This window comes from Pseudophryne corroboree, chromosome 11, assembly GCF_028390025.1.
Source record: "Pseudophryne corroboree isolate aPseCor3 chromosome 11, aPseCor3.hap2, whole genome shotgun sequence".
NCBI lineage: Eukaryota > Metazoa > Chordata > Amphibia > Anura > Myobatrachidae > Pseudophryne > Pseudophryne corroboree.
In genome coordinates, this window is record NC_086454.1 from 336,746,619 (window position 1) to 336,773,456 (window position 26,838).

At 49.3% G+C, this 26,838-nt stretch overlaps 1 protein-coding gene across 2 annotated transcripts in view; it reads right to left on the reverse strand.

Annotated features, from left to right (window-relative positions):
• The window catches only part of LOC134969699 (myb-like protein X), a 235,040-nt gene that overhangs the window by 132,201 nt on the left and 76,001 nt on the right, over nt 1–26,838 (reverse strand). For both annotated transcript variants that reach the window (XM_063945819.1, XM_063945820.1), the window contains 2 exons: nt 22,347–22,485; nt 3,347–3,440 (listed from right to left, as the gene is read on the reverse strand). In XM_063945819.1, coding sequence (XP_063801889.1) covers nt 3,347–3,440; nt 22,347–22,485 — 233 coding nt within the window. The remainder of the gene's footprint in view (nt 1–3,346; nt 3,441–22,346; nt 22,486–26,838) is intronic.

Consider the following 26,838-nt stretch of genomic DNA (forward strand, 5'->3'; position numbering starts at 1 on the left):
GACGTGCAGTCAGGGGAGGTAGAGCCCAGGGACGTGCAGTCAGGGAAGGCAGAGCCCAGGGACGTGCAGTCAGGGGACACAGAGTCCAGGGATGTGCAGTCACAGTAGGCAGAGGTAGAGCCCAGGGACGTGCAGTCAGGGTAGGCAGGGGAGGCAGAGCCCAGGGACGTGCAGTCAGGGAAGGCAGAGCCCAGGGACGTGCAGTCAGGGGAGGCAGTGCCCAGGGACGTGCAGTCAGGGGAGGCAGAGCCCAGGGACGTGCAGTCAGGGGACACAGAGTCCAGGGATGTGCAGTGACAGTAGGCAGAGGTAGAGCCCAGGGACGTGCAGTTAGGGTAGGCAGGGGAGGCAGAGCCCAGGGACGTGCAGTCAGGGAAGGCAGAGCCCAGGGACGTGCAGTCAGGGGAGGCAGAGGCAGAGCCCAGGGACGTGCATTCAGAGTAGGCAGAGCCCAGGGATGTGCAGTCAGGGTAGGCAGAGTCCAGGGACGCGCAGTCACAGTAGGCAGAGGCAGAGCCCATGGACGCGCAGTCACAGTAGGCAGAGGCAGAGCCTAGGGACGCGCAGTCGGAGGAGGCAGAGGCAGAGCCCAGGGACGCGCAGTCAGGGTAGGTAGAGGCAGAGCCCAGGGACGTGCAGTCAGGGTAGGTAGAGGCAGAACCCAGGGACGTGCAGTCAAGGTAGGCAGAGCCCAGGGACGTGCAGTCAAGGTAGGCAGGGGTGGCAGAGCCCAGGGACGTGCAGTCAGGGTAGACAGTGCCCGGGGACGTGCAGTCAGGGTAGGCAGAGCCCGGGGACATGCAGTCAGGGTAGGTAGGGGTGACAGAGCCCAGGGACGTGCAGTCAGGGTAGGCAGGGGTGGCAGAGCCCGGGGACGTGCAGTCAGGGTAGGCAGGGGTGGCAGAGCCCGGGGACGTGCAGTCAGGGTAGGCAGGGGTGACAGAGCCCGGGGACATGGAGTCAGGGTAGGCAGAGCCCAGGTACGTGCAGTCAGTGTAAGGAGGGGTGGCAGAGCCCAGGGACGCACACTCCCCTCCGACACACCGGGGTTCCACGCACACTACCCTCCGACACACCTGGGTTCCACACACCACACACTCCCCTCCGACACACCTGGGTTCCACGCACACTCCCCTCCGACACACCGGGGTTCCACGCACACTCCCCTCCGACACACCGGGGTTCCACGCACACTCCCCTCCGACACACCGGGGTTTCACACACACTCCCCTCCGACACACCGGGGTTCCACGCACACTCCCCTCCGACACACCGGGGTTCCACGCACACTCCCCTCTGACACACCGGAGTTCTATGCACACTCCCCTCCGACACACCGGGGTTCCACGCACACTCCCCTCCGACACACCGGGGTTCCACGCACACTCCTCTCCGACACACCGGGGTTCCACGCACACTCCCCTCCGACACACCGGGGTTCCACCCACACTCCTTTCCGACACACCGGGGTTCCACGCACACTCCCCTCCGACACACCGGGATTCCACGCACACTCCACTCCGATACACCGGGATTCCACGCACACTCTCCTCCGATACACCGGGGTTCCACGCACACTCCTCTCCGACACACCAGAGTTCCACACACACTCCCCTCCGACACACTGGGGTTCCACGCACACTCCCCTCCGACACACTGGGGTTCCACGAACACTCTCCTCTGACACACCGGGGTTCCACGCACACTCCCCTCCGACACACTGGGGTTCCACGCACACTCACCTCCGACACACCGGGATTCCACACACGCTCACCTCCAACACACCGGGGTTCCGTGTACGCTACTCATTGACTCACAGAGGATCAACACACTTTCCCCTCTGACAAACTGGGGGTTCCATGCATACTCCCTTCTGACACAGCAGAGGACGAGGCACGCTCCCCTACGACACACTGGGGGTCCACGCACGCTCCCCTCAGACACACCGGTATTCTACACACGCTCACCTCCGACACACCGGGGTTTCACGCACGCTCCCTTCTGACACATCGAGATTCCACACACACTCACCTCCGAAACACAGAGATTTCACGCACACTAACCTCTGACACACCGGGATTCCACACATGCTCACCTCCGACACATCGGGATTCCACGCACACTCCCCTCTGACACACCGGAGTTCTATGCACACTCCCCTCCGACACACCGGGGTTCCACGCACACTCCCCTCCGACACACCGGGGTTCCGCGCACACTCCTCTCCGACACACCGGGGTTCCACGCACACTCCCCTCCGACACACCGGGGTTCCACCCACACTCCTTTCCGACACACCGGGGTTCCACGCACACTCCCCTCCGACACACCGGGATTCCACGCACACTCCACTCCGATACACCGGGATTCCACGCACACTCTCCTCCGATACACCGGGGTTCCACGCACACTCCTCTCCGACACACCAGAGTTCCACACACACTCCCCTCCGACACACTGGGGTTCCACGCACACTCCCCTCCGACACACTGGGGTTCCACGAACACTCTCCTCTGACACACCGGGGTTCCACGCACACTCCCCTCCGACACACTGGGGTTCCACGCACACTCACCTCCGACACACCGGGATTCCACACACGCTCACCTCCAACACACCGGGGTTCCGTGTACGCTACTCATTGACTCACAGAGGATCAACACACTTTCCCCTCTGACAAACTGGGGGTTCCATGCATACTCCCTTCTGACACAGCAGAGGACGAGGCACGCTCCCCTACGACACACTGGGGGTCCACGCACGCTCCCCTCAGACACACCGGTATTCTACACACGCTCACCTCCGACACACCGGGGTTTCACGCACGCTCCCTTCTGACACATCGAGATTCCACACACACTCACCTCCGAAACGCAGAGATTTCACGCACACTAACCTCTGACACACCGGGATTCCACACATGCTCACCTCCGACACATCGGGATTCCACACACGCTCACCTCTGACACACCGGGATTCCACGCACACTCACCTTCGACACACTGAGGTTCCGTGTATGCTCCCCGTTAACTCACAGAGGGTCAACACTCTCCCCTCCTATACACTGGGGGTTCCACGCACACTCCCCTCTGACACAGCGGAGGTCCAGGCACGCTCCCCTCCAACACAACGGGATTCCACGCACGCTCCCCTTAGATACACCAGGGGTTCCACACAAGCTCACCTCCAACACACCGGGGTTCCGTGCATGCTCCCAGTTGACTCATAGAGGGTCAACACACTCTCCACTCCGACACACTGGTGATTTCACGTACGCTCCCCTCAGACACACCGGGGGTCCACGCACGCTCAACCCTCCCCCCGAAACCAACGGGGGTGTCCATACCTCCAATTTTATAGGAATTACAGCAGGGGTCTCCGGCTGTGGCACCACTTTTTCCAGGCCTTGCTTCAGCCAATTCAACACCCCAACGCCGGGCCTGTACAGAAACATGACCACAAAGACACAATGCGCATACGAAAATTACTAAACGCAGATCATGTTTTCAAAATCTCTCCAAATCAGAATAAGAATAGAAATGTCAGGCCCTTTTGCAACTGTGATTAGTTAAGTAAATCCTGACAACATGGCTTGTTTGGCTGATATACTGTAGTCCACACATATCTCGCATGTTTTCTCTTCCTTCACTTTCCCATCCTCCTGACCCCAGGCCAACAAAGAACCTTTGCAATCTAGTGGACCATTATGTAATAGATAGCGCCTATCCTGGTGTATCAATGCCTGATTCGCTATAGAGTGTAAGCCTGCGAGCAGGGCCCTCCTACCTCTATGTCTGTCTGTTATTACCCAGTTTTGTTCTAATACTGTTAAAATTGGAAAGCGTAGTTGAATATGCTGTGCTATATAAGAGAAGTTATGGTAGACGTACCTTTGTTAACTCTCTTTCTTTGAGGTCCAGGGATAACATCGGGGTTTGTAGGTGGTGGAATCAGGTCCGGGCACCAAACAGTTAAGCGTTAAGATTTCTCAGGATGCCTCGATCCTTCCCCCTTATAACCCCACCTCCATGCTCAGGCAGGTCAGTTTTGTTAACAAGCCCAAAGCAGGAAGAGGATAGGAGAGAAGAAAGATATGGTACACATAAAGACACACTCTCGCAGATAAGAGAAGGGAAGCAGTGACTAAAGCCGCAAACCCATATAGGCCAGGTGCATCAGGGTGTGCACCCTGTGGACCTCAAAGAAAGATAGTTAACAAAGGTAAGTCTACCATAACTCTCCTTTTCTTCTTCGGGTTCCATAGGGCTCGGGTTGGGTATGGGTGACCGGCGGTTGGGATACAGCCGGTCCCCATACCGACGCCGGGGTCCCTGTGTTTAGATTGCCACACGGGTGGCATGCGCAAGGAAGCCCATTGCAGGCTCGATGGCTCGCTGCACTCACTACAGGTTCTATTACCACTCTATGGGTGTCGTGGACACCCACGAATAGGAATAATCCCTGTTAATCGGCATACCGACTGTTGGGCTTTCCACCGGGGCGGGATTCCGGTGTCGGTATAGTGACTGGCGGTCTCCCGACCACCGGTCACATAACCGCATCTCTAGGGCACCACAGGGATAACATCTGGGATGTCCTAAAGCAGTACTTCAAGGGTGCGGATGCTCCTGAGTGGATAGAAGAATCTGGCGTCCAAATGAAGCATCCTGGGAGGCAAATGTATCAAAGGCGTAAAACCTAAGAAAGGTGTGGATGGAAGACCACTTAGCCGCCTTAAACAATTGTTCAGCGGATGTACCTGGGCACGCCACCCATGAAGGTCCCACAGACCAAATAGAATGAGCAGAGATTGAAGCTGGTACTGGAAGGTCAGCTTGAGAGTGTGCTTGTGCGATAGCCATTCGAATCCAGGCCAGAGTCTGTTTGTTAGCTGGCCAACCATGTGTGTGAAAACCATAAAGGATGAAGAGGGAATCCGATTTCCTAATAGAACTGGTCAGATCAACATAAAGACGGAGCGCTCAGACCATATTCAAAGAAACTTCTCCTGTCAAGAGATTTGGTGAAACAAAGTCCGGAACTACAATTTCTTCATTAAGGTGAAAATGGGAGACCATTTTAGGGAGGTAACCTGGCTGAGTATGGAGGACAGCCCTGTCCAGATGAAAGAACCGGAAAGGAGGGTGACAGGAGAGCGCTCCCAAGTCTGACACCCATCTGCCAGATGCAATGGCTAGAAGGAATAAGGTCTTTGCAGATTCACTGACTCCAGAGGTTCAAACGAAGGCTGCTGAAGAGCGTCTAGAACCACAGACAAGTCCCACAAGGCCACCGGAGAGACATAGGGAGGTTGGACCCGGATAATGCCCTGCAGAAAGGTGCGAACATCCGGTAATGGAGCAATCCTGCGTTGAAATCATACAGACAAAGCTTTAAGGGAAGCTAGATGAAGGCCGAGGCTAAATCCATGCTGCAGGAAGGCACGTATTCTTCATATCTTGAAGACAGTAGGGTCATAGCACTTGGTAGTGCACCACTGGAAGTAAGTATGCCACACCCTATATGGGCTGAGGCCAGTTTTCATGCCTTAAGCATGGTCTGTACAACAGAATGAAAAAGCCTTTTGCCCTCAATATGGAACATTCAAGAGCCACACTGCCAAAGACCGTCAATCCTAGGTCCGGGTGTAGACATGGTCCCTGAGATAGTAGGTCCTGTCACAGAGGAAGAAGGAGAGGGACTCCCATTGAGGGACACTGCAGGTCGTAAAACCAATGACATCTGGGCCATGCTGGGGCCACTATGAGGAGGTTGCCTCCCTTCTGTTTGAATTTCTACAGAACCCTTGGCAGAAGGGATACAGGAGGGAAGACGTACATTAGATGGAAGGTCCATTTGACAGAGAGTGTGTCCATAAACTCTGCTTGTAAATCCGGTGACTAAGATCCGTATACCAGAACCTTGTGGTTGTGGTGCGAGGCCATGAGGTCCACGTCTCGCAGACCCCATTTATCCACTAGAAGTTGAAACACTTCTGGGTGTAGGGAACATTCACCTGCGTGAATGTCTTGATGACTGAGAAAGTCTGCTTCCCAGTTGAGAGTCCCTGGTATGAATACGGCCAAGATGGCTGGAAGATGACATTCGGCCCACTTGAGAATTCGAGCCACTTCCTGCATGGCCATCTGACTGCGAGTGCTGTCCTGGTGATTGAGATAAGCCACTGCCATGGCATTGTCCAACTGAACTTAGCCTTGAAGGAAACTGTGTGCCAGAGTTAATGCCTTGTAAACTGCATGCAGTTCCAGGACATTTATTGGTAACTGAAACTTTGCCCTGGTCCAACGACCTTGAAATGACTGCAGCTCAGTCACAGCCCCCAACCGTGGAGGCTAGTATCCGTGGTGAGGAGTAACTAGTTCGGGATCCAAAAGGGCCTCCCCTTGTCTAGGTGGGATGCCTTGAGCCACCATGTGAGGGATAGTCGAACTTCCAGAGGAAGAGTGATTATTTGTGATCTGATCAGATATGGAGAGGATCAGATGATGTAGAGGGCAAAAATTAATACTCTACTATGTTCAAGATCGAGGCCATCAGTCCGAGAACTTGCACGGCCGAGTGAATGAACACTCTGCTAGGCTGAAGCAATTTACGGACTCAGTCCTGCAGTTTAGAGATTTTGTCCTATGACACAAAGAGCTGCTGACTTTGAGAGTCCAATAGAGCTCCCAGGTGTAACATCTGCTGAGATGACGTGAGGGAGGACTTTGTCCAATTGATGAGCCATCCATGCTGTTGTAGAAAGTCCATCATAATTTGAAGATATCGTTGCAAGACATCTTGTGAGGTAGCCATGAGCAGTAAATTGTTCAGATAAGGAGGCATGCTGCCTCCCTGATGACACAGCAATGCTGCCATGACTGCAATAACCTTGGTGAAAATTCTGTGCGGCATAGTCATCCAAAAAGGCAGCGCCTGGATTTGATAATATTGGTTGCATATAGCAAAATGTAGGGATTGTTGCAGCGAAGGAGCAATCGGAATATGCAGATGCGCATCCTATATGTCCAGGGATGCCATAAAATCCCCCGGCTTCATTGCTAGGACAATGGAGTGAAGAGTTTCCATGCAAAACCTGGGGACCTTTAAAAATCAGTTGAGAGATGTGAGGTTGAGGATGGGTTGGTGAGATCCGTTGGCTTTGGTACGAGGAACAGGGAGGAATAATAGCCCTTTCCGTATTGAGATTGAGGAACCAGTACGATCACCCCTGATTACAGGAGGGATAGAACTACCTTTGGTAGTATCAGAGCCTTTTCCAGATCTGAGAGAAGGCTTGTGCAAAAGAATTGTTGATGGGGGCATCCTTTGAAAGAGATGGTGTAAATGTTAGAGACCTCTTCTTGCACTCAGGCATCTGAAGTGGTCAGGTTCCAGACATGCGCACAGTGAAGAAGTTGGCCTCCCACCCTGGGGTCCCCCAGGGGGAGGCCACCCCTGTCAAGCTGCGAGTTTGTCAGGTTTGGCTGAAGGCTGTCGAGCATCCCAGGCTTGCTCGGCCTTAGGTCTAGTAGCCTTCGTGGTGGCCGTTTGTCTGGGAAACGTCTGTCCTTTTGCTTTTCCTTGGGGGTGAAAGGAACGAAAATTGGACATTCTAGAACGTGGAGCTGGAGCTGAAGGTAGGAAGGCAGTCTTGGCAGCAGCTAGGAAAGCAACAATCTTGTCCAATTCTGTGCCAAAGAAAATTTCGCCAGTCAAAGAAAGAAATTCCACTGTTTTCTTGGAATCCATGTCAGCCTTCCAGGAGTGGAGACAAATAATACGGCATGCAAGTACTGCAGTAGCCACTCCCAGCCAATAACCCAGCATCGGAAAGCGCCTCACCTATGTGAGAGGCTGCATCCCTGATAAGACACATCAGAACATTTCCTCCTCCACTGCCTGTGACCATTGCTCAATGGCTTTAGCTGCCCATTGAAGGCCTGTTCACAGCACCTGTCAGGGAGTAGATGGACTTGAGACAAGTTTCAATTAGCCTATCTGTAGTTTCTTCTAGTGAAGAAACTGATGTGACAAGTAAGGTGGACATCTTAACCAGACGTGTCACATGAGAATCCACAGGAGCGGGAGTCTCCCACTTTGAACAGTCTTCTGCTGGAATAAGATAGCGAGATGCCAGGTGCTTAGGTAGTGGGAACATTTTACCTGGTGTATTCCAGGGTTCCCACCTGATTTCCATAAGACGATCAGAAATTTAAGTACCTATTGATGCAACAGGACCAGGCTCATCATCCTCTAGCTGAAGGATATGCTCAAAAGCGTCTATTAAAGCTGATACATCTACAGAAGTGTGCCATTCCTCCTCATACCCCTTTCACCCCGCCAGTTTGTACCCCAGGTTATTGCACATGAGCGCACATAACACGGGTGGCTGTGCAGTCTGAAATGGCCCAGGGGAAATATCCCGGTATTTCAACCCTGGTCGCTGTGCGGTGTGAACGGTTTGCCGTATCGATGTGACCCGTTTCCCGTTCACATGGACGGGCAGCACTTGGAGATCATCTGATCTCCAAGCGCCACCTCCGCGCTCGTCACCAACCCGGCAATATGCCGGGCTGGGGATGCCACTGTGAAATGGGCCAAGGTGGGTCACACCTGGGTTGCAATGTGTACGACTCCTGGGTGCAACCCGCCATTTGCGGTCTGAAATGGGTATCAGTAACAGAGAGATTACTATCCTCGCCTTCCTCAGCAAAAGAATCATGTGAATCAGAAATAGCAGTGGATTGAGAGGAAGGTGCAGTCCTCCTAGTGGACCCAGAGGATAAGGGCTTAGTGCCCCATAACATTTGCTGCAAAGCCATAGAGGTCCGAGCTGGGCTTTGAGCCATATTGGAAAGGGTGTCCACCCATGGTGGGTTCACAGCTGGGACTATATTAGCTGGGACTGGGATCGGAGAGCCCATAGGGGGCACTGCCAGACGGTCAACTAAAGTACCCAGTAACTGAGAAAAGAAAGCCCAAGGCGGCTCCTGTCCAGGGGCTGGAGGGGTTGGCTGGCTAAGGAATGTATAACAGGAAACACAGAGCCCATCTAGCACAATGTCTTGTGAAGATATCCCAGCAGAGCCCAGTCTGCATGAAATGAATACTGGGGTTTCAGATTGTTTGCGGCCCGTTGCTTGGTTAGACATAACTGCAAATAGTGGAGGCGCACGCACACTATTATGGCAACAGGCAGTGTGTAAGAATTGTAGTATGTGACGGACTTCAGCAGTGTGAGCTGAAGAAACAAACAGCCTGGAACACCTGGTCTTAGGGTATTGACAATGCTAAATTCCTTTGTCGTATAAACAACCCTTATGAAGCTAAGAACACTGTACGCTGCTTACTTAAGAAATACCGTAATGATACGCTATTTGCGTAACGATCGCTCAGCCGTAGGCGAGACGCTCAAGCGTCACGTTCGCTCACGGCCCAGTGATCACAGGACACGTTATTGGTTATGTCTAGGGGAAAGATTCGCTGTAACGTAGCATACGCTCGAGACCACGAGGAGGTCACCAGCGGTGCAGGCGCTCACAGCACAATACCTTTATATTTAAACCTTTTAACAATGTAATGCGCTATATATCTTAATGTGAATACAGGGTGTAAGTGCAACCTTGTGTAACCTGACTAACTACAAAGCTGATTGAGCGTCACCGACGCTCAAGTGAACACTTAACACTATAGAAAATACACAGATACTTGTTTAGGGTTCCAAAGCCTATTATCTGTATTATATCTAGTATACTTGTAAAAGAGTAACACAGTACAAATGATACACTACAATATAACAAAGACTTCCTAACCAAACACCTAACTAAGGGATAAACTACAATGCTATCCTGGTTTAACACAATACAATACAATACTATAAAGTTTAGTCTAGGGGAGATATGAGAGAAAAGAGAGAATAGAGAGAGAGAAATAGACACAGAGAGAGAGAGAGAGAGAGAGAGAGAGAGAGAGAGAGAGACTTGCTCACAGAAAGACAATGATTACGGAGAGAACTTACGCACAAAGGGTATGATCGCCTGCGCCTCGATATCCAGCTCCCGATTATCAGCAGATAACCGTTGATGAGAGAGTGAGAGCTGGATGTGGTCGGTCTGCCTATTTATGCCCCACACACAATGCAATCTCCTAGTCCCTACAATCCTACAGTTTATTGGACACAGGAATTCGGCCCTGTACTGTAACCAAAGGTCATAGGTTGATTCATACAGGTGGGCTGTGCTGATTTCCAACAGCTCAGGTGGGTGGGGAACTGGGTTTCCCGCCGCATACCTGAGTATGTGCAAATCATAGAAATGGACATAAACTTCTTATGTCCATAACTATTCGCACGAGCGATTAATACGCTCCAAACCAACACCGGAATATTGCTAATTAAATACTCTTCCGATGGGTACCAAACACTGCTGTATGACTCCTGTTAGACCCTTCGTGCAATACAAAGAGGGATTCCTCCGCTCAGGGACATTCTATCTAAACCAAACTTACAGAAACTATTGAGGGGAACATGATCTATAAACTACATTAATTGTGAACTTTTGTAACGAATGAGTCGCACGCTACGATCACATAAACTCTACCGTAAATGCGCATACTGCGCGTGCGAGTGCACGCTATTGCGGGTATGCGCTTCCACGGGAGAGCGTACGCATGCGCAGCACGGACCAGTGTGCGGTGCAAATATGGCAGTGTGCACTAAGACATTTTTCTGACTTTGACAGTCCACCCTTTGGCAGTCAATAATAACTGCCACAAAATATTTAAGGAGAAAAATGTAAGTCAGGGGTTAATTGATTTCCATGGTGGGGAAAGGAAGAAGAATGGAGTAGGTGTGAAGAGGGTATGACCTAGTGAGAAAGTAGAAGCATGTGTGTATGAGTCCATGTTTGGAGGGTCATGTATCATCGTGCCGTACGTGTGGTAAATCAAGCTTCGAGGTATTGCGAAGTATACATTTGAATTCCTTCTTATCCTGTGGTACAGGTCTGTGGATGGGCTGTCAAACTCTACCGAGCTCATTTCGGCTGTGGTTGTAACACAATGGGGATGCACATTTTAGTTGATGATACATGAATTGGGGGGGGTATGTGGTTGCTGCTATCTGTGCCTGTATTCCCTATCGACTATGTGTGTTATTGCCTGAGGGTTGCAGAGATGAAGATAAAGAACACTTCCGAAAAATGCAATGATATTCTATGTCAGGGTAATGTACGTTCGTCGATTGAGGTCTTGATTGGTGTCGGTTGATTGGAGTCTTCTTCTTTGTGCTTTTGCTCATAAATCGTGAGTAAAACATACAGCGTCCATGGATTTACAAAAAATGTTGGGCTAGCGTGGTTTTAAAGTTCCTAGGGAAACTGGGGTACCCATGGCATTGTCCATCAAAATCTTGTTTATCAGGTCGTCTGCTCTTCTTCTTTCCATCTTTCCGTTGTCGGCCCCTTGGCTCATCAAATCCTTCGTCTACGTGGGTCTTTGTACCTCGGAGGAAAACATAGAAATGGGTGAAAGGCGGACCGTATACTCATTACATCATTACGTCATGGTTTCTAGCATTGGGTCATAAATCAAATCCAGGTTAATTACAGCTTCCTCACTCCTTAAGCTCATCACTTTCGTACTTTGCTTGCACCTCATCAAAGCCTGCCCGCATCTAAATATCAATCCAATAGATATAACGACACCCAAAATACATAGGAGAAACTTTCCAACATCCATTATGACTCCTTGAGCCCAGTCTCCTAAACCGGAGAACCAATTTCGCGGGTTCAACCATGACACCCAACCAGTCAGCTCATTACCTACAGCAGCAAGGGTGAGATTGTGTTTTCGACGAAATTCCCACTTTAATTGCAGAATATCGTCCATCTTTTGGTCTATGACCTCTACCGGATCCTCGGTGCTATTTGTGATATACGTGCAACACTTTATGCCGTACTGTGTTGCCAATGTAACACAATATCCGCCTGTTACTGCTGTAAGATAATTAAGAACCATCCTATGCTGAACTAGTTCTGTTTTATAAGCTTGGAGTTCCCTTCCAGTGTATCTAAACGTGTCATCATACATTTCAGTGATATTATCTAACAAATTGGCGAGTGCGGAAATGTATCTATAATTCATCACACCTCGAGCGGTGCGAGTGAAATCTAACGCTACCAGAACCTGAATCCCGGTGGATTCATGGATAAGATCAGAGGCCGGATGCTCTAACCTTTCTGACAGTTGTCTTTTAACAAGGTGCTCGTAGTGAGTGTGAGTATAAGGAGTTTGGGCACCACGGAGTATGTCCTTCATTTTGTCATGTGTAACAGTCATTACTTCAGGCAATACTTTTCCAATATAACACAATCCTTCAGAGTTTGGGGCAAGCCACTTGTACGCCTTTCTCCCGCATATGAAATATGCATCATCGGGGAGAACATAAGGGACGGAGAAGGACATGACCATGTTACAAACCTTCCAGGTGAAATCTCCTGACCCTAATTCTTCCATCTGTCTAATGCACGTATCGGTTTGTACGATATGTGCACAGTATCCTGGTGATACCTCTCCAACTTTAGTAATCCTATTTCCTAAGGTATATCGATACCGGAAAGATTTTCCTCTACTGGCTATGTGGCGTACGAGCTCTGTATCTGTAGGCATTCTATCTGCTCTGTGTGAAAAGGTCATGGTAAGGTTGCTCCATGACACTTCCCAATTTCCCGGTTTTCTGGGATTGGAGATGTTAAAACATAAGAGGGACCTATCCACATGGTATTGGTGGAGCTTCAAACTAGGAGGGCTGGAGATATTAAACCTCCGGTCCACCGGTCTCCCACCACTTAGCTCAAGTACCTCCCCTAACGTTAAAGGAAATGGTACTAGCCCTGATTTGCTGTGACCCTGAGGTACTTGAGAGCATACCCAACAATCTGTTTGGTTCAACACGTTACCCACTAGAGAGTGATAGTCACTCAATGGATGCCGGTCCATATGGATATTAAAACTAGATTGACATTTCTTTATGCATCCATCTTCAACCATTGTCACAGAGCCTACAGATACAGTTTTTCTTTTTGAACTAACAATCCTTCAAAGAAAATGTTTACAGATAACATGGTTGTTAGATCGTGCCCGGTACTCGCCTTTGCTTGGTGATTGGGTTGCTATTGGAAATTTACACCTCCGTCTCAGTCATCAGGACCTTTCTGGATCCTTTCTCGACCTCACTGGTACTCTCACCGAAACAGACTGCTCTGGTCAACATCATGGTTAACGGGAAAATCCATATCACAGTCTCTTGGGGCAAGTCCATCTTACAGGAGGAGAAAAGAAGAAATTTGTAAAGGGGGTATAAGAAAACAGTTTGAGGGGGAGAGAACTTGTTACGATAATAAGTTCTCTCGTCTTGTTGTTCTTCTTGTTCTGCTGTCCTCTCAAAGGTGCTGTCTCTCAGTCTTCCAAACGAACATTCTGGTGATGCAATATTCCTTCCTAACCGGCGATCTTTCTGTAAGGAGAAAAAATCTGGCATTACCATTGGTCCAACTGAGGGATGACATACCATCTTTAAACCATGGAAACATGAGTGGGAAGAGAGAGACAACAAAAAAACAAAAGAGATAGAGAACAATTCATGTGCATATATACATTACATAACTCGACAATAACCACCAATGAGAAAAGAGAAACAAAACATTTTTAAACATTGTCAACATTAAGAAAACATTGTTAGCATTAGAAAAACATTGTCAGACTTATTAGGCTGTCGTATCTACGTGTCTAATGGTTTCCTTGAGCAGTCCCTCCCCACCAGCACTTGCATTATTCCACTGTCTGTATCTGGCCAGAATACATTGTGGTGGATAGGTCATGCTGGGGTTTGGTAGACTTCTGCAAGGACCAAGCGAATATGCAATGTTTGAATTCTTACCAATAATCGTCAGAGATGGGGATAGAGAGAGAAAGAAAAAACATCTTTCACAAATACATTTACAACGTTTAACCTGGTCATTCCCGTGTCTTCAGTGAATGACCTCCCACTTCATTAACCGTTACCTCAGGCTTGCCTCCATTCCTAATAATCACCTTTCCTAACTATATATTATGGGTGTGGCCCAAAATTCTTCCTATATGATCCCTGCTTGTAATTTGGTGTGTCATAACTTTTGCTCATTTTCATGTCTAGGGGGTCTAACTTTATGTGGGTTATTGCAGTTCTCTTTTGCACAGATCACAACTCCTTAAGTTCCTCCATGTGCCAATGGCCTGGGGTTTTGGTTGATTTGATGCCTCCTCAAACGTTTGGATGCTCATCACCCTCAACCGCTTTCCCTGTACCTACCTGGTTCCTTGGATACCATGATTATGTCGTTGTCTAGGGAGTTGATATGCCTTCTGTGAATCTTTGATCATACAGTTAGATCTTTCCTAGGATCTGGGTAATCAGACATGATTGATCTCAATTCTGTCCGGGACCAGGGATGGCGCATTGCACTGTCCTTGACGGGAATGATTCCCTGATCGTCAGTCTTCCCATTGGGGACTGAGATCACCCTGGCCAGATTGAGCTCAGTTCCATCATCTTGTGTTGGCCTTACAATATGGGGTACATCTGTTTGTGCGTGATATGAAACATTGTACGTACCTGTGGACACGACCTCACCTGACCCTCCGTTAGGGGGTTCGATTATTGCCTTTACCCATTTGGTCGTGTCCACCTGGATGGCTTCTGTGATGGTTGTTGGAAGAGGTGCTGACATCGTTCTGGGCTCACTGTCTTGTTTGTATTCCTGAGGGAGGTTTGACATGGGGTGCAACTGGCACAGGTTAATAGTTGTACATTCAACAGTATTACAATAATCATTGTTACATTTATTACACTTATTCTTATAATCTATATTACAGTTGCTAAGAGCGTTTTTATTGTTCCACCCTTGTGCTTTTCTCTCCGCAATCAACTCCTCTCCCGATGCCATGTCTCTCCTCTCAAGATAAGAGTCAGAAAAGTCAATAGACTCTCTTTGTAATTCACTTTCCTGTTGCCATAACTGTAAATATTCATAATGTTTATTTTGTCTCTTCGTTAGTTCAACGAGACTTATCCTCCTCCTTAAATTTTGTAACACCTCTGGACTGAAGCTACCTATTCTTGGGAACTTGTCCCTGTCTTGTACAGTCATTCTTTGCCATTCATCACATAAAACCTCTGTGTGACTACCGTATTTTTCACACATAATGTATCTTGCCGACCCAACTGGTCGGTCCTCCGAATCAACCTGAACCTGGGTTGATCGCCCCCTACCGGAACAAATGGCCCCCATAATCTGTAGGCGTTGCTTATTCCTCCTTGGATCTTTTATCTCAAGGTTTTCAGCGAACCCTTACAAACAAACCAAGATGTCCTTGGGCAGGCCGGCGGTGGTGGTTTATCAAGTACCCCACTTACTTCTCGCCCACGTTGGCCTATGCCGCAATCACTGTAAACCAGAGCTGTGGTACCCAACCCAGGGCCCCTGTGAACCTTTAGTTTACTGGAACATATGAGGGTTACCCGCAGGACACTTACTCTTTCCAGTAAAGTTGGGGTTGTTAGATAGTTCCTGAGTGACCAGCGAACTTCCCTTCCAAAAATAAAAAATTACACAAATCACGTCAGAATGTACAAATAGCGTTTGTGACCACTTTACTCTAATGGTATTAGGTCAGGTTACTAACTACTGCACACAATTACGTGCGGTCCAATCGTTCAGTTCACGAACACTACTTGTCATGTACTGAAAGATCAATGGAATCGATGTTTTCGGCTGCGATTCCTTCAACCAGAGCTTGTATGGCCTATATGGGTTCTGCACCAACACCCCAGGCGTTGTGCCACTGGACTTTTATAGCGGACCTCTTTGTCTATTTACCTGTTACCTTACGACCTCCTGGTCTGTTTACCTTATGACCTCCTGGTCTTGTTACCTTATGACCTCCTGGTCTTGATACCTTATGGTCCGCTATACTCTAATGCTCAAATATTATTTTAACCAGGGATGCCTCCCTAGCCACCGTATATGTCACTTACACGTATGTTCCTCGACGAGTACCCGACTTTCCATTTGGTTCCGCCTTTAAAATTTTACAAACTTTTGTATACAAAACACACTCACTCAACACATGTACACTTTTGTTTCTATATCTATTTCTGCGCAGAAATTGTCTTCAGGCCAAAAGTGTTACCAATTAGGAGCAGGATCTGTTAAACTAAATTTCAGATTTTCCAAAAATAGATTTGCGTTATTTACCGCGTCGCGTTATCTACCGCTGTGCGTTACTTATCGCCTTTGCGCTAATTATCGCTTTGCGCTAATTCAACTTTTCGTGACTTGAGCTACGTGGGCGTAACCAGACGCTACGTTGCGTAATGAACGCTGCGTGCGTCTGCCTTTTGGATTGCGTACGCTAGTCTTTGTTAGCGACACGTGTACGCAATGCAAAGGATCCACCGTAACACAATATATTTATTTATCAATGTAGATGATCCCTGATCATCTACCGCAATCCACACTGACTGCCTTGTTTTCCAGACAACCCGTGTGTTGTTCTATACTTTAACTATTACCTCTACTATTAAATAACAGCAAATCTCCTTTTAGCCCTTTCTATCAACTATAAAATTTGGCAAACAGGAATAGTGATATACGAAAAAATGAAATAGAAATGCAGATATATGCGTGCGTACGCAAGACAAAAGAAAAATAAACAGTTTTAAAAGACACAAGCGTTTTGTTCTTACTTCCGGTTACCGGATTCCTTCAGCACTCTTTACCTAAGCGAAGCAGACGCTTATCCCGTCAGCAACTGCGAGACAACCTCCCACCCTTTTGCTGGGGGATAACGTCTGCTGATCTACCTAGTGCAGATGTGAAAAGGACCGGACGAGCCCGCAATTGACAATGCTAAATTCCTTTGTCGTATAAACAACCCTTATGAAGCTAAGAACACTGTACGCTGCTTACTTAAGAAATACCGTAATGATACGCTATTTGCGTAACGATCGCTCAGCCGTAGGCGAGACGCTCAAGCGTCACGTTCGCTCACGGCCCAGTGATCACAGGACACGTTATTGGTTATGTCTAGGGGAAAGATTCGCTGTAACGTAGCATACGCTCGAGACCACGAGGAGGTCACCAGCGGTGCAGGCGCTCACAGCACAATACCTTTATATTTAAACCTTTTAACAATGTAATGCGCTATATATCTTAATGTGAATACAGGGTGTAAGTGCAACCTTGTGTAACCTGACTAACTACAAAGCTGATTGAGCGTCACCGACGCTCAAGTGAACACTTAACACTATAGAAAATACACAGATACTTGTTTAGGGTTCCAAAGCCTATTATCTGTATTATATCTAGTATACTTGTAAAAGAGTAACACAGTACAAATGATACACTACAATATAACAAAGACTTCCTAACCAAACACCTAACTAAGGGATAAACTACAATGCTATCCTGGTTTAACACAATACAATACAATACTATAAAGTTTAGTCTAGGGGAGATATGAGAGAAAAGAGAGAATAGAGAGAGAGAAATAGACACAGAGAGAGAGAGAGAGAGAGAGAGAGAGACTTGCTCACAGAAAGACAATGATTACAGAGAGAACTTACGCACAAAGGGTATGATCGCCTGCGCCTCGATATCCAGCTCCCGATTATCAGCAGATAACCGTTGATGAGAGAGTGAGAGCTGGATGTGGTCGGTCTGCCTATTTATGCCCCACACACAATGCAATCTCCTAGTCCCTACAATCCTACAGTTTATTGGACACAGGAATTCGGCCCTGTACTGTAACCAAAGGTCATAGGTTGATTCATACAGGTGGGCTGTGCTGATTTCCAACAGCTCAGGTGGGTGGGGAACTGGGTTTCCCGCCGCATACCTGAGTATGTGCAAATCATAGAAATGGACATAAACTTCTTATGTCCATAACTATTCGCACGAGCGATTAATACGCTCCAAACCAACACCGGAATATTGCTAATTAAATACTCTTCCGATGGGTACCAAACACTGCTGTATGACTCCTGTTAGACCCTTCGTGCAATACAAAGAGGGATTCCTCCGCTCAGGGACATTCTATCTAAACCAAACTTACAGAAACTATTGAGGGGAACATGATCTATAAACTACATTAATTGTGAACTTTTGTAACGAATGAGTCGCACGCTACGATCACATAAACTCTACCGTAAATGCGCATACTGCGCGTGCGAGTGCACGCTATTGCGGGTATGCGCTTCCACGGGAGAGCGTACGCATGCGCAGCACGGACCAGTGTGCGGTGCAAATATGGCAGTGTGCACTAAGACATTTTTCTGACTTTGACAGTATAGAGAGAGAAAAGAAGAGCTAGGTATATTTAGTACAGCTGAGCAGAAAGAATCAGACAGCAGGATTAGCACAAGTCACATACAATGCAGAAATATACAATTGTAACTGCAATAAGCACTGAAATCAACCACTCAGCTAGATATAAGCAGGCAGGATACAAGTGCATTACAACCTGGCTGCTTGGAGACGGTTTACAGGGAGACTGGACCCAGCATTCCCAGAGACCTGGCTTGCTGCATGTGGAAATGGCTACCTGAGGTCTCAGAAGGTTGAGGAGGGCGGGGAGGAGCAGCTCAAAAGCGGTAAGAACGCGGTGGACTGGTGCCCAGAGCTGGGGGAGGAGCTACAGGCTGAGCGCTGCCTTCCCTATGCTGGCATTAACCCCCAAGTACTGTTGGTCCCATTAAAATAGTGCAGAACACATAAACCTGTGCCAATGTCTTGGTGGTATAGTACCTGGTCGGTGTCAGTCCTGGGGTGTTCCAAAGCTGAGCGGTGCTAGTGGTGCTGCTTGGTCCCCGCCGGGATTTCCTGTCTAACAGCGTCTCGCTGTGCAGGAGTTTCGGAGTGACGGAGTCTATCGGACTCGCATCGCTCCAGACTCAAATAAAGATGAAAAAAATTAAATTAAAAATTAAAAAAAAGAGAAAGCTGGTCTGTATAGAGGTGCCTCCAGCTGCTGCTGGCACCAACACAAAACTGACCTGCCTGAGCATGGAGGCGGGGTTATAGGGGGGAGGACCGAGGCATCCTGAGATTGCTGAAAGCTTAACTGTTTGGTGCCCGGACCTGATCATAGGCAAACGCAGGGGGGGTTTCTGGTTGCCCGTAAACCCCCCTTCTCTTGGCAAGTGGCTCAAATATGACAATAGCCATGGTATGTAATGAGATTACTAGAGCTGCCACACATCATGCAGTTTAAGGTACAGAGCAGAGCTGCTGCACGTGCCCAGTGGTAGCAGCTTCTTCTACCAAGTTTGCTGTGAATGTGGATCTCTGTCCTCAATCAGTGCACTGGACCAGAGAGTAGCTACCAGGAAGAAGAGACAGGAGCCTTGCCATGAGGTGGGAGAATGTGTGCTTAGAAAGTACAGTACTGGTTCTGTTATGTTTGTGTATTTATTATGGTATATTTAACATTTTCAGGACCATTTATATTATGTACATGTTTGATACAGCCTATACTATAGACCATCTATAGTGTTAAATATTAATACTGTCTTCCATACAGTATCCAGTGTATAAAAAGACCAATGTTTACATTAATGTCCAGGTCGTTACTAGGATCATCTACTGCTTCCCCAGACTCCCGCACTTGCTCCAATGTGCCGCAGAGTGGGAGATTGTGGAGCATATTTGGAAACCCCCCTCTAGAAATCCTGCGTTTGCCACTGCTGATTCCACCACCTACAACCCCTGAAGTTATCCCTGTGGACCCTATGGAATCCAAAGAATAAACTGTTAACAATAATAATGCTAATAATAATATAGGATGCTGGATGGTAAAGTGGTAAGTGCAATGTGTGTGACTATGTATATATATGTAATCTATTATTCAACATGAGACTAGGCAGTGCATGTTGTTCAGAGGAAAGGTAGGCGGTGTATGAGAGGGATACCGCTCACTGATTGCCAGTTCTTCTGCCCAGCCACCACAATCCGTGATGCATAGAAACAGTGGCCAGCAATGTGGGGAAATGGTAACAATAAATAAGAGGCTATCCTAGTGTGATGGGAACCCAGGGGTAACTGCCTATCCCTGGTAAGCTGGAGGGGAAAGGGGGTAATAAGCAATGCTGCTTCTCACACTGTGCTTTCTTCCCAACCCATGTGACTCTATTCCAGTAAGAGCCTGCTACACACTACCTGTGCCTCTTTTCCAGTAAGAGCCTGCTACACAGCCCCTGTGCCTCTTTTCCAGTAATAGCCTGCTACACACCTCCTGTGCCTCTTTTCCAGTAATAGCCTGCTACACACACCCCTGTGCCTCTTTTTCAGTAAGAGCCTGCTACACACCGCCTGTGCCTCTTTTCCAGTAACAGCCTGCTACACACACCCCTGTGCCTCTTTTCCAGTAACAGCCTGCTAAACACCTCCTGTACCTCTTTTCCAGTAAGAGCCTGCTACACACCTCCTGTGCCTCTTTTCCAGTAATGGCCTGCTACACACACCCCTGTGCCTCTTTTCCAGTAAGAGTCTACTACACACCTTCTGTGCCTCTTTTCCAGTAATAGCCTGCTACACACTCCCTGTGCCTCTTTTCCAGTATTAGCTTGCTTCACACTCCCTGTGCCTCTTTTTCAGTAATAGCCTGCTACACACCTCCTGTGCCTCTTTTCCAGTAATAGCCTGCTACACACTCCCTGTGCCTCTTTTTCAGTAATAGCCTGCTACACACTCACTGTGCCTCTTTTCCAGTAATAGCCTGCTACACATCTCCTGTGCCTCTTTTCCAGTAATAGCCTGCTACACACTCCCTGTGCCTCTTTTCCGGTAATAGCCTGCTAGCCTGCTACACACCTCCTGTGCCTCTTTTCCATTAATAGCCTGCTACACACTCCCTGTGCCTCTTTTCCAGTAATAGCGTGCTACACACTCCCTGTGCCTCTTTTCCAGTAATAGCCTGCTACACACTCCCTGTGCCTCTTTTCCAGTAATAGCCTGCTAGCCTGCTACACACCTCCTGTGCCTCTTTTCCGGTAATAGCCTGCTACACACTCCCTGTGCCTCTTTTCCAGTAATAGCGTGCTACACACTCCCTGTGCCTCTTTTCCAGTAATAGCCTGCTACACACCTCCTGTGCCTCTTTTCCAGTAATAGCCTGCTACACACTCCTTGTGCCTCTTTTCCAGTAATAGCCTGCTACACACTCCTTGTGCCTCTTTTCCAGTAATAGCCTGCTACACACTCCCTGTGCCTCTTTTCCAGTAATAGCTTGCTACACACCTCCTGTGCCTCTTTTCCAGTAATAGCCTGCTACACAGCCCCTCTGCCTCTTTTCCAGTAAGAGCCTGCTACATTTTCCAAGTTGTTCCGTGTATGAAGCAGCATACATGAACTGGCATCATATAATGCATTTATTCATCACTGCAAAACAGCAGCTTTTGTTATGGAGTAATGAGTAACCATAGGCTTGGCGTGGGCAGAACAGGAGGCTTGGCACGGCTAGCGTGAACAGCACAGGAGGCTTGGCATGGCCAGCGTGGACAGCACAGGAAGCTTGGCATGGGCAGCGCAGGAGGCTTATCATGGCCAGCGTGGGCAGCACAGGAGGCTTGGCACGGCCAGCGTGGGTAGAACAGGAGGCTTGGCACGGCTAGCGTGGACAGCACAGGAGGCTTGGCACGGCCAGCGTGGACAGCACAGGAAGCTTGGCATGGGCAGCGCAGGAGGCTATCATGGCCAGCGTGGGCAGCACAGGAGGCTTTGCACGGCCAGCGTGGGCAGAACAGGAGGCTTGGCACGGCTAGCGTGGATAGCACAGGAAGCTTGGCATGGGCAGCGCAGGAGGCTTATCATGGCCAGCGTGGGCAGCGCAGGAGGCTTGGCATGGCCAGCGTGGGCAGCAAAGTTTGGCACGGTCAGCATGGGAAGCACAGTTGGAAACTTTGGGGTAACTCTGTCCCTGTTTAGCATCTGGAGAAGACCAGAGACCTCTGGCGAATGTGGATGAAGCCACTGAGATCTATGTACACTGTGTCACATGTTCTGTTACGTGTAAATAGCATGTACACCGTGTCCCATGTTCGTTTATGTGTACCTGGCATGAATACTGTGTCACATGTTCTGTTATGTGTACCTAGCATGTACACCATGTCGCATGTTCTGTTATGTGTACCTGGAATGTATACTGTGTCATATGTTCTTTTACATGTACCTGGCGTGTACACTTTGTCACATGTTCTGTTACATGTAGCAAGCATGTGCAGAAGCTGGAAAGACATGTTCATATCATACCCTCGATCTGGAGCGCCAGTCTCTGCTTCGGATGTGGCCACTGGCAGTACCTCCACTGCGGCAGGTGGGGTCGCTGCTACCGGGGCTGGCACAGGGCTGTGTACCACATGTACGGGGGAGGCTGGAGGAATATTCACTTCTGCCATGTGAGAGGAAAAGGCATCAAATATGTACATTTACTCTGCTCCACCCTGTACCCATCACACCGCACCCAACCTCCCGCCACACCCCAATCTCCCGCCGCAACATACCCCCAATCTCACACCACCACACCACACCCTTATCTCCTGCCACACCGCACCGCCAATCTCCCACTGTCACACTACACCCCCTATCACCTGCCACACCACACCCCTAATCTCCCACTGCCACACCGCACCCCCAATCTCCCACTGTCACACTGTACCCCCTATCACCTGCCACACCACACCCCTAATCTCCCACTGCCACACCGCACCCCCAATCTCCCACCACCAAACCGCACCACCAATCTCTCACCGCCACACCACACCCACTATCTCCTGCCACACCGCACCCCCAATCTCCCACCGGCACACTGCACCCCCAATCTGCCACGCCACACCGCACCCTAATCTCCCACCGCCACACCACACCCACTATCTCCTGCCACACCACACTTGCAATCTCCCACCACGACGCTGCACCTCCAATCTCACACCACACCCCCAATCCTCACCACATCGCACCCCTATCTCCTGCCACACCGCACCCCCAATCTCCCACTGCCACACCCCCAATCTCCCACCGCCACATTACACCCACTATCTCCTGCCACACCCCCTGTCTCCTACCACCACACCGCACCCCCAATCTCCCACCATCACAACGCACCCCCTAACTCCTGCCACACCGCACCCCCAATCTCCCACTGCCATACGCACCCTCAATCTCCAACCGCCACGCCGTACCCACTATCTGTTGCCACACCGCACCCCCAATCTCCCACCTCCACACCCCCTATCTCCTGCCACACTGCACCCCCTATTTCTCTGACGTCCTAGTGGATGCTGGGAACTCCGTAAGGACCATGGGGAATAGACGGGCTCCGCAGGAGACTGGGCACTCTAAAAGAAAGATTAGGTACTATCTGGTGTGCACTGGCTCCTCCCACTATGCCCCTCCTCCAGACCTCAGTTAGATTTCTGTGTTCGGCCGAGCTGGATGCACACTAGGGGCTCTCCTGAGCTCCTAGAAAGAAAGTTTATTTTAGGTTTTTTATTTTACAGTGAGACCTGCTGGCAACAGGCTCACTGCATCGAGGGACTAAGGGGAGAAGAAGCGAACCTACCTGCTTGCAGCTAGCTTGGGCTTCTTAGGCTACTGGACACCATGAGCTCCAGAGGGATCGACCGCATGGAACTGGCCTTGGTGTTCGTTCCCGGAGCCGCGCCGCCGTCCCCCTTACAGAGCCAGAAGCAAGAAGAGGTCCGGAAAATCGGCGGCAGAAGACTTCGGTCTTCACCAAGGTAGCGCACAGCACTGCAGCTGTGCGCCATTGTTCCTCATGCACACTTCACACTCCGGTCACTGAGGGTGCAGGGCGCTGGGGGGGGCGCCCTGAGGGCAATATATGACACCTTGGCTGGCAAATCTACATCATATATAGTCCTAGAGGCTATATAGATGTAAAATTACCCCTGCCAGTATTCCAGAAAAAGCGGGAGAAAGTCAGTTGAAAAAGGGGCGGGGCTTCTCCCTCAGCACACTGGCGCCATTTTCTCTTTACAGTGCAGCTGGAAGACAGCTCCCCAGGCTCTCCCCTGTAGTTTTCAGGCTCAAAGGGTTAAAAAGAGAGGGGGGGCACAAAATTTAGGCGCAATATTGTATATACAAGCAGCTATTGGGAAAAATTTACTCAATATAGTGTTAATCCCAAAATTATATAGCGCTCTGGTGTGTGCTGGCATACTCTCTCTCTGTCTCCCCAAAGGGCTGTGTGGGGTCCTGTCCTCAGTCAGAGCATTCCCTCTGTGTGTGTGCGGTGTGTCGGTACGGCTGTGTCGACACGTTTGATGAGGAGGCTTATGTGATGGCAGAGCAGATGCCGATAAATGTGATGTCGCCCCCTGTGGGGCCGACACCAGAGTGGATGGATAGGTGGTAGGTATAAACCGACAGTGTCAACTCCTTACATAAAAGGCTGGATGACGTAACAGCTATGGGACAGCCGGCTTCTCAGCCCGCGCCTGCCCAGGCGTCTCAAAGGCCATCAGGGGCTCAAAAACGCCCGCTCCCTCAGATGGCAGACACAGATGTCGACACAGAGTCTGACTCCGGTGTCGACGAGGTTGAGACATATACACAATCCACTAGGAACATCCGTTACATGATCCCGGCAATAAAAAATGTGTTACACATTTCTGACATTAACCCAAGTACCACTAAAAAAGGGTTTTATGTTTGGGGAGAAAAAGCAGGCAGTGTTTTGTTCCCCCATCAAATGAGTGAATGAAGTGTGAAAAAGCGTGGGTTCCCCCGATAAGAAACTGGTAATTTCTAAAAAGTTACTGATGGCGTACCCTTTCCCGCCAGAGGATAAGTTACGCTGGGAGATATCCCCTAGGGTGGATAAGGCGCTCACACGTTTGTCAAAAAAGGTGGCACTGCCGTCTTAGGATACGGCCACTTTGAAGGTACCTGCTGATAAAAAGCAGGAGGCTATCCTGAAGTCTGTATTTACACACTCAGGTACTAGACTGAGACCTGCAGATAGTGCTGCTGCAGCGTGGTCTGTAACCCTGTCAAACAGGGATACTATTTTGCGAACATAAGACGTCGTCTTATATATGAGGGATGCACAGAGGGATATTTTGCCGGCTGGCATCCAGAATTAATGCAATGTCCATTCTGTCAGGAGGGTATTAGAGACCCGACACTGGACAGGTGATGCTGACTTTAAAATGCACATAGAGCCTTATAAGGGTGAGGAATTGTTTGGGGATGGTCTCTTGGACCTCGTATCCACAGCAACAGCTGGGAAGAAACATTTTTACCTCAGGTTTCCTCACAGCCTAAGAAAGCACTGTATTATCAGGTACAGTCCTTTCGGCTTCAGAAAAGCAAGCGGGTCAAAGGCGCTTCCTTTCTGCACAGAGACGAGGGAAGAGGGAAAAAGCTGCACCAGTCAGCCAGTTCCCAGAATCAAAATTTTCCCCCCGCTTCCTCTGAGTCCACCGCATGACGCGGGGGCTCCACAGGCGTAGCCAGGTACGGTGGGGGGCCGCCTCAAAAATTTCAGCGATCAGTGGGCTCGCTCACAGGTGGATCCCTGGATCCTTCAAGTAGTATCTCAGGGGTACAAGCTGGAATTCGAGGCGTCTCCCCCCCGCCGTTTCCTCAAATCTGCCTTGCCGACAACTCCCTCAGGCAGGGAGGCTGTGCTAGAGGCAATTCACAAGCTGTATTCCCAGCAGGTGATAGTCAAGGTGCCCCTACTTCAACAAGGACGGGGTTACTATTCCACACTGTTTGTGGTACCGAAACCACACGGTTCGGTGAGACCCATTTTAAATTTGAAATCCTTGAACACATACATAAAAAAATTCAAGTTCAAGATGGAATCGCTCAGGGCGGTTATTGCAAGCCTGGAGGAGGGGGATTACATGGTATCCCTGAACATCAAGGATGATTACCTACATGTCCCCATTTACCATCCTCACCAGGAGTACCTCAGATTTGTGGTACAGGATTGCCATTACCAATTACAAACACTGCCGTTTGGACTGTCCACGGCACCGAGGGTCTTTACCAAGGTAATGGCAGAAATGATGATACTCCTTCGAAAAAAGGGAGTTTTAATTATCCCGTACTTGGACGATCTCCTTATAAAGGCGAGGTCCAAGGAGCAGTTGTTGGTCGGAGTAGCACTATCTCGGGAAGTGCTACAACAGCATGGATGGATTCTATACATTCCAAAGTCACAGCTGGTTCCTACCACACGCCTACTGTTCCTGGGGATGGTTCTGGACACAGAACAGAAAAAAGTGTTTCTCCCGCAGGAGAAAGCCAAGGAGCTGTCATCTCTAGTCAGAGACCTCCTGAAACCAAAATAGGTATCGGTGCATCACTGCACACGAGTCCTGGGAAAAATGGTAGCTTCTTACGAAGCAAAATTCCATTCGGCAGGTTCCATGCAAGAACCTTTCAGTGGGACCTCTTGGACAAGTGGTCGGGATCGCATCTTCAGATGCATCGGCTGATAACCCTGTCTCCAAGGACCAGGGTATCTCTACTGTGGTGGCTGCAGAGTGCTCATCTTCAAGAGGGCCGCAGATTCGGCATACAGGACTGGGTCCTGGTAACCACGGATGCCAGCCTTCGAGGCTGGGGGGCATTCACACAGGGAAGAAATTTCCAAGGACTTTGGTCAAGTCAGGAGTTGTCCCTACACATAAATATTCTGGAACTGAGGGCCATTTACAATGCCCTAAGTCTGGCAAGGCCTCTGCTTCAAAACCAGCCTGTACTGATC